General features: G+C 37.1%; 1 protein-coding gene across 2 annotated transcripts; it reads left to right on the forward strand.

Moving 5' to 3' along the window:
- Positions 1-210: 210 nt before the first annotated feature.
- Positions 211-6,322, forward strand: LOC110828472 (uncharacterized). Of its 2 annotated transcripts, none has more exons than XM_022061228.2 (2): positions 211-372; positions 4,388-6,322. In XM_022061228.2, exon 2 carries the CDS (start codon positions 4,401-4,403, stop codon positions 5,298-5,300), a length of 900 nt encoding a protein of 299 aa, XP_021916920.1. In that variant the 5' UTR covers positions 211-372; positions 4,388-4,400; the 3' UTR covers positions 5,301-6,322. The 2 variants fall into 2 exon arrangements, with proteins under 2 accessions (XP_021916920.1, XP_021916921.1); XM_022061229.2 differs by lacking the exon at positions 211-372 and adding an exon at positions 1,830-1,848.
- Positions 6,323-8,512: the final 2,190 nt, after the last annotated feature.

Raw genomic sequence — 8,512 nt, forward strand, 5'->3', positions numbered from 1 at the left:
GAAGACAGTCTTGAAGACTGTGAAAAAAAAAAAGAAGAATAAGCGATTTCTGAAGGAATGAAAGGCGCTTAAAAATACCGTTCGTTCCGTTCACCCTCCTCAGTGAGCACAAATCTGACTAAGGTTGCAGCGTGTCCATGCGTGACCGCGAAAAGACGCAACACTGCCATGTTCCATGTTATGCTCGTGTGGGCAGACTTTGAGGGGGCTCATCGGATGGGGGAAAGGGAATTGAGGCCACGGCGTCGAGACGCTAGACGGCCGGGGTGCAAAATGATGAGCTTCTAGAGGCTTGATTCTGCCGGCATCGTGCACACGTGTTTCTCATCGGGTGAAGAGTGAGTGAACATCAACTGATATTATCGTTCATTGGTACGTATGTATTCGCATGTATCATTAGGTCACCTTCGTTGGTCTGTTATTCACTTCCGCCTTTGAATGTGAGCTGTGCCAGGTTTGGTTCTTCGCATGAGGTAATGTGATGCGCAGTACGTTGAAATAGAGAGGAAGCGAGTTTTCGTCATAAATGCATGAAGTCACGTGTTGTATTTAACAAAATACAACATAATTTTATAAATAAGAGTTAACTTATAAATAAACGAGCAATGAAAAAATAAGTGAAACTTTGAAGTCTGCACAAAAGAGAATTTGATGTAATTTAGGCTATTCAGTAGTGCATTTAATTTATACTTCATCTTTAGATGGCGGTTTCCGACATTTTCGAGAGGAACTAAAATTAAAATTAAGAATCTTGCACAAATAAATTACTTCCCGAGTAATGTTTCTTGAAAAACGACGTTCGTACAGTTTTGTTTCAAGACGTAACCACACCCTATGCACTTCAATCTGAGCGAATAGGCTCTGAAACTCCTTCTTTATATAGGGATGTAAGACTTGACGCCTATAGCATCTTGAATTTCGTCATCACTAGCAAAAATACACAAGCAACAACACTGCGTAGTAACTTTAATGGAAGATCGCCAGTCTTTCTCGTTTCACTTTCGATATTCCGAGTGTAATCGGTTCTATAAGATCGAAGCTTATTCTGATGAGAATCTAATTAGAGGATAAAGTTATCAATCTCGTTGTCAAAATGCCCACGGGTGATATTCAGGTTGAACTACAGCTCATGGCTCGCAGCTAAAATTAGACGCCAGGAGCTGCAGTGTACTATATTCAGTCGTGGTTGAAGTCGAACGGCTAGCGAGAAACAAGATCCAGTTTATGATAATAAACACTAAAAATGCGAAAACATGAGTCACAGACTTTGGTTTCAGCCATAAAATTACTTTCAATTAACAAATTGCTTTTATCAAAAATAACAGAAACGATAATTTAACTTTGTAGTTTAAATGCGTCATGTTTGTGCTTAATTCAGTAATATATTTATTTATTTCCGTCAATACACAAACTTAGTTGTTAAAATTGGTGTTATTAAAGCTAAACTTTAAAATTTGGCGCTTATCATCGCTATTACGATGTTACAATTTTAGCGCTCATTATTTTATTTCACAACATGTTTCAATGCAACTGCATCATCTTCAGGCTATTTTCGTCTTTAAAACTAATGTATATTTATTAATGCAACTATCATTGATTTGTTTGTTTTGTAGTTTTCATTTTTGTAGGTTGTTTCTTTTTGTTGTTCGTCTTGTTTTGTATTTTTTAGATCAGTCGTTCTGTAGTCTGTGAAACAATTAATTGACATTCGAATTATTAATTATTTATATGAAAAAGAGTTTGGAAAATAGAAAATATTTATAACATATAGCAATATAAGATCCATACCAGAGTTGTGATTTGTGGTGTGTTTGCGTCTGTGGTCGAGTGAAGACTATGTAGGACTGGGTATGTGCGTTGATGTACGTCGTATATATAGTGAAAGTTGTTTAGTGGGTTGGGTCGATATCTTGTAATGCATTAAATATGGGGTTGTTTAATTGTAGGTTGTTGTCGTTTAGTGCGATGTTCTGTTTGTGTACGCGCTGTATATAGTATTTTTCTATAGTGTCTCTATGACGTTTATTATGCACAATCTTTATGATGTCCAATGTTTCTTCAATTTTGTTATATGCGTGTCCGGTGTTTAATATATGTTTAGCATATGCAGAGTGGTCTTTATTGTGTCTGATGGCTGTTATATGTTCTTTGTATCTTTGATTAAAGGTTCGTCCTGTTTGGCCGATATAGGTTAATGGGCAATCTTTGCATTTCAATCAATATATACCAGGTTGTTCGTATTGGTTTTTTGTATTTAATTGTTGTTTTTGTTTTAAAATGTTTTTTATTGTGTTGTTAGTTCTATATGCGACTTTTATATTATTATTTTTAAATATTTTTGATATATATTTAGTTTCTTTACCTACGTATGTGAAGGTGGCCCATTTATTTTGGATATTTTCGTTTTCACTGCTATTTTCGTTTTCATTTTTTATTTTGTTTTTGGGTTTTAGTTCGTAATTGTTATATTCGTTTTCTATTAAAATTTGTTTTATTATATTACATTCAATTTGTTTGTTTTTTGTGGTTATGGGATATGTATTTTTTCTGTTTATTAAATAATTAATGGCCATTATTTTGTGTTCATTGGGGTGGCATGATGATGCGTGAATTATTGTACTTGTGTTAGTGGGTTTCCTGTATATTTTAAATTCAAAATTGTCAACGTTTCTTATTATGGTTAAATCTAAGTAATTTATTTTGTTGTTTTGTTCTGTTTCTAAAGTAAATTGTATATTTTGGTTTATATTATTGAATTCGTTTAGTACGTGTTTTATATTTGTCTTTTTTGTATCAAAAATAATAAGTATATCGTCTACGTATCTACTATAATATTTAATTTGATTTTTATTTAATATATTTACGATGTAATTATGTTCAATATATTGTAAAAATATTTAACGTTGAGAATATTATTTATTTCCATGTCGTAGTCTTCAGTCAGTGTTGTCAGGGTGATTAAGTCGTGAAGAATGAGATGGGCAGGGCATGTAGCGCGCATGGATGGGGCAAGAGGTGTGCACCGGGTACTGGTTGGAAAACCTGAGGGGGAGAGACCGCTGGGGAGACCTAGACGTAGATGGGAGGATAATCTCAGGCGGGATCTATGGGAGATAGGAGTTGAAGGAGACTGGATTGTGTTGGCTCAGGACAGGGTCCGGTGGAGGGCTTTGGTTAATTCGGTGATGAACCTCCGGGTTCGGTAAGCCATCTAGTTAGTTAGTTAGTCCTCAGTCAGTAAATGACTGGGTAATGGCTTCAAATAATTTTTCTGTCCGAGAGCATGGCCCAGCAAATACCAGATTTGGGACGTTCCAAGGCTTGCAGTATGCACTAAGGGGTTTTCCTGCTTGAGGTAAAGCGACAGAAGAGTAAACTAACCTGGAGTTGACTATTCGCCCCTATTTAGCGCCGAGGTTAATATGCCACCATAGTGTGGTGCTTAGACATGGAGTTAACTTTACCTTTACCACATTTCACCGTCTCTTATGTTTATATTTATAAAATAAGAGATGGAAATTGTTGATTAACAGATCTGGGAAGGAAAAATTCATGGTCTCAGATCTGTCTTCAGAACACAATATCGCGTAAATTACAAATAGATAACTCCTAATACTAAAAGTGTATTTTATCACCAATGTACCGTTTATAATTGGTCTACAGTGTTTCCTGAGAAAACATGTTGTGTATAAACTCCGTATAAAAATTATCTGACTTCAAATAACAAGGCCCAACATAACATAGCATGTCTCCAGAAGGTTAGCTTGCGTTGATTGTGTAATCCAGATTAACAAATAACCGCTTTTACCATTGACAACAGCTTTTTTTACATAAGTCTATAAACTTTTCAATCTGTTCATGTAAAACCCGTTTTGCTTTAATTGTGTGATATTCTAAAACCTGTTCTGTGTTGTATAGTCAGCGACTGTAATCTTGAGACTTGCGGGGTGCGGAAGTGGGGTGAAGGAGGAAAGATAGCGTCTGCCTTTATCGATTCGGACTTCCTGCATTCCGTGAAAGTCTCAAGATTACAGTCGCATACTTGTATGCACCTTGTGGTTTAGTTTATATTACTATATCTAATTTTAAGAGCATCAAATAACAATTACGTTTATCATCTGAACTTCTTGACATGATAACACCTAAAATATAAATACTGTCATGCATATGTAAACGCTGTCAATTTAATTTAAATTAATTAATTGTAAGTTACACTTTATTAAGGCCCTAAATGAAATTTTCAACACGTTTGACAGATTCTGACAAAACTATATAGCAACACTACATTTTTATTACATGAATTTTACGTTTTAGACCTTTAAGTACACAGTCCTCTTGTGCATTAATCTTCTCGAAAATGTTTATTGGGAGTTTTCGTGTGTTTCAGAGGTACAGTCGTCATGTCTGGGAGGTCAGTGCTTGGTCGACCCCGGCGCACGAAAGTATATGACTGTAATTACACGGCTGGAGAGAGGTACTACAAACCCGTGGTGGATTCTCTAGACCGGAGGACTGCTGGTAGATTCTCCTCTCCAGCTTTGAGATCAACATTAGCGGCAGATGAAATCGAGGTTCCGACTTTCCGAAGACAGATATCCAGACCTGACGAAGATTTTGATACAGATGAACCACGCAGGCAAGTGAACACTGCTCTCATGGACGAATTCGATTCTATTTTTGAAAACCGTAGCAGAGCCATTCGTTCAGAACGGTCACCGAACAGAAATCTGAGGACGTTAGAAGACGAAGCAGACGAAGAGATCTCGTCATATTTGAAACGCGTACGAGAAACCAGAGCAGCCAGAAAAACCCTCGAGGACGAGTTCGAATCGGAAGTGACACCAAGAGGTAGCAAGAGACGTCCTATTATAGACTTCCAAGAGAAACTGCTTGATAGTGTGGGAGTAAAGAATTCTGATATCGACAAAGCTCGTTTGGCAATACAGGATGATGCCATATTCAAAAAACGTACACTGAGGGTGACGTCTGAGGATGACGAAGGGGCACCCTCGCTGACCAAGTGGTCGTCTCTGAACCGTCGCAGTCAGCTGGACGGCGTGGAGCCGGAGGAGTTTGGAGCAGCCGCGGCTAGAGCACGCAAGACAAGATCACGCCTTCAAGATTTGGACACCGAAATTGAGGAACTAGCAGGTCGATCCGCGGCCCGCGAGAAGAGAGCAGAACAGCTGAGAGCCCTGGTGAAGGAAAACGAGGCAAACGCTACCGAATCGTCTTTGTCTAGCAGCAGAGTTGTCAAGAAAGCTACTGTCAGAGCTGAGAAAAAGACAGTCACGTTTTAACTGCATCTTATTGCAGGGAATGAAGGGACATTAAGAAGTGACATTAACTTATCTTAATTAATTAAAGTAGAACAGTGTGATATTATAGCCCCTTGCATCAGTATATCATAAAACGTCGCATAATTTAGATATTTTTGTTCAAACAAGCTTCTCTATTCAGGAGAAAAATGTATCGTATTTTTAAGCAAATTCTTACTTCAACGATAGAATTATTTTCTATCCTTCGGAGGTAGAATTATTCACGTTTGTAAAAAGTTAAAACTGAGAGATGCTTAATTAATTTCGGAGTTTGATACATGGAGCTATAATACCAAACTTGTCCTACCTTACAAGAAAGAACTGAGAAAAATATTAAGTTCATCAAATTTTCAGGTCAGCAGCATCGAAATTTCATATCTCTGTGCCATAAATTTAAAGGTAACTGAAACTGAATAATTTTGCAGAAGAAAACATCGGTTTATAAGCTTTGAAAGTAATCGATCCGAAAAAGTTAAATTCAGTTTCGACCTTATAACTGCACAGGGGTTTGAGATGCTGCAGCTAATAAGTTATTTATTTTCATTCAAAATGTCTTCTGTAGTTCTGTGCAAATGTTTTCTTTCTGAGTGTTCTTTGATATTATATGTTGACAGCTTTATTCCTTTCTCAAAGAAAAGCTAACACTGGGTGCAGTAGACTAATAGTAACTAGCTAAATTGCGCGCGTCATACTATCCCCCCCCAAACATCTAATTTATGACTTATGCAAATTTGTTTTTATACATATGTCTTTTTCGTGATTATTGTGTGTTTTGACCGGGATATATCGATTCTCTGCCAGCCACGAAGAGTTACTTCTCGCCGTGTACATAAGCTGATTAACCGGATATAATTTGAGATATTTTACATAACGTTTTTATAATCTGAATATACCCCCTACACAGCTAAGCTTGTACGTTGGTTTCTCATACAGGGAATTATTTGTGACTGTGTAAAGTTTCGTAGAAAGGAGTGTCTTTAATAAAATATTTAATGGGAAGCACACTGAACGAGTATACAAAAGTTTCGCAAACATTTATTAAAGGGGATGAGAACTACAAGATCCTAAAACTCCAAAGATATTTTTAGTTTCAGGTGACTTCGGCGCCCGTTGTACCTCGTGACAAAGACACCAAGAGAACATTGTTACTACTCTGACGATCAAGTAAAGGCCATTACATCAGTTAACAGTGAAGTTAATCTGTCTTTCTTTGGATTCTGAAAACAGCTGGAAGATAATCGCTGAACTTAGAAAGGATAACGGATTTTCGGGACATATGATACAGATGCAATTTACCCAGTGTACTTGTAACAATATAACTCCATTCAGCAATGTCCTTCTTCATAAACTAATAGTCTCTCAGCTAATCAACAAGTTCCTCGCCTTTTATGGAACCATAAGTAACATTACCGTGCTAACGACAGCCCACCACTGGAAAAATTCCAAGAAGCTGTATTTTATAACACGCTGGTCATTTTATAGCGAGGAGTTGTTGACCGCTACAAAAAACATCCAATCTGAAGGATAATTCCTTGTCGGGTTATCCCGACTGCTCATTCAGAAATTATACTTCATATTTGTCTCCTTCACTCACAAGCTGAGAACGCGTCATGTGCCTAAGTGACAATAAACTTATTTAACCTCCTGAAGTCGAAAAAGTGAAGAAAAAGGAATAGTGAGAAGCAAAACATTTAACGGAGGAGGGGGGAGGAGAGAGAGAGGGAGGGAGAGTAATTGTAGGCCGTGAAGGTTCCCAGGCAATGTCCTCTAGTTCTGGTAAATTGAAAGCTACGGTTCCTACCGCAAATAAAACACAGCGAGCCTCTTTACAAAGATCAGCTGGTTAATTCTGTTTATGGAAATAATCCGTTTACACTGAGAAAAGTATGAAAAAAAAGCAGAATTACTAATTGTCAAGGCAGGTGGTACATATACCAGTATACTTTAGAATTTTAACACTGAATCTACGTAGTATAAAATATTAATCTCTTTATTGCCTAAAACTTTATGCTAAAATAATTTTAAATGCATTTGTGCCTTTATGTACAGTGGGAGACCAAGTTGTACAAGGATTCCATTTCCTCAACTTCGTCATAACCCTTTAATTCAGATCAAATTTGCCATATGTGCACTGTGTAATCGGCGTGGCATCACAATGAAATTCTATTTCCAGTTTCAAATACCATCTCAATCACAGCGCACTGATAATGGTCTCGAATTATCTTAGGTTATAATCTCGCTCAGGTCATGGTCTGTATGTGTCCAACGTTCTTCAAGGTTGTGACGCCTTCTAGACTCGTAGGTAGGCAGGTCTACCAACGTTTCGGACAAACGTACTGCCTCCACTGTGACCACTTCAGCCCTGAAGATGGAGATAGTATGTTTATGCAAAACGTTGGTATCTGCTTACAAGTCCACACGGCCCAGAAGACACGTTCACCGCCGTGGGAACTTCAGCATACCCACGGTCTCCATTCGTTTTCCATTGCCACCAATTCATTTCCAAATGCTAATGTGTCACAGACAAATTACGTTAAAGTTCTGAATGATGGCGGGGACTTCAAGGACTGCCAGCAAACTTCACAGTATGTATGAATGTGTGAATCAACTGCATTCATAAAATATGACACACAATTTATTCATCTTTTCTCCACACATATTAGCATATTATATACCTAGCTATTAAATGATATGTTTATTTTAAATTTTTCACACGCTCAACAGTCAAATCTTAAAATGTTACTTTAAATTTGGCAATTAAGTTTAGACTTTTTACCACTATAAAAGTTTGTCGCTTCTCTTTCTCTGTTAGCGACTTTTATTATTTGTCTTCATTTTATGAATAATACCGTAACTTTTAAATGTTATTTATAATTTTAATATTTCCAAAATTTATAAAATTATTCGTTTCTCTACTGCCCGTTCGTATTTTAATTGAAAATCTGGGAGTACTAAGTTACTTATAGGTACTCATCTGTAACTGCTCTTGGAAGATCAGTTTCTGAACTTGGAAGCAGAGAAAAACTCCGAAAGGTTAGAAATTAATTGCATTGCTGACCGCCAGAGAAGACAATTGAATTTAGTTGCCGCGAATGCTTCAAAGATTTGTGAATGACAGTAGCAAACCTAAATGCATGCCATGAATACACAGATTAAATTTTAACACTTGCTACTTTTCCAGGCAGAATGTTTCA

Source organism: Zootermopsis nevadensis, unplaced genomic scaffold, assembly GCF_977971745.1.
Source record: "Zootermopsis nevadensis isolate Lab colony 2312 unplaced genomic scaffold, Znev_1.0 Znev_ptg000011l, whole genome shotgun sequence".
NCBI classification, from domain to species: domain Eukaryota; kingdom Metazoa; phylum Arthropoda; class Insecta; order Blattodea; family Termopsidae; genus Zootermopsis; species Zootermopsis nevadensis.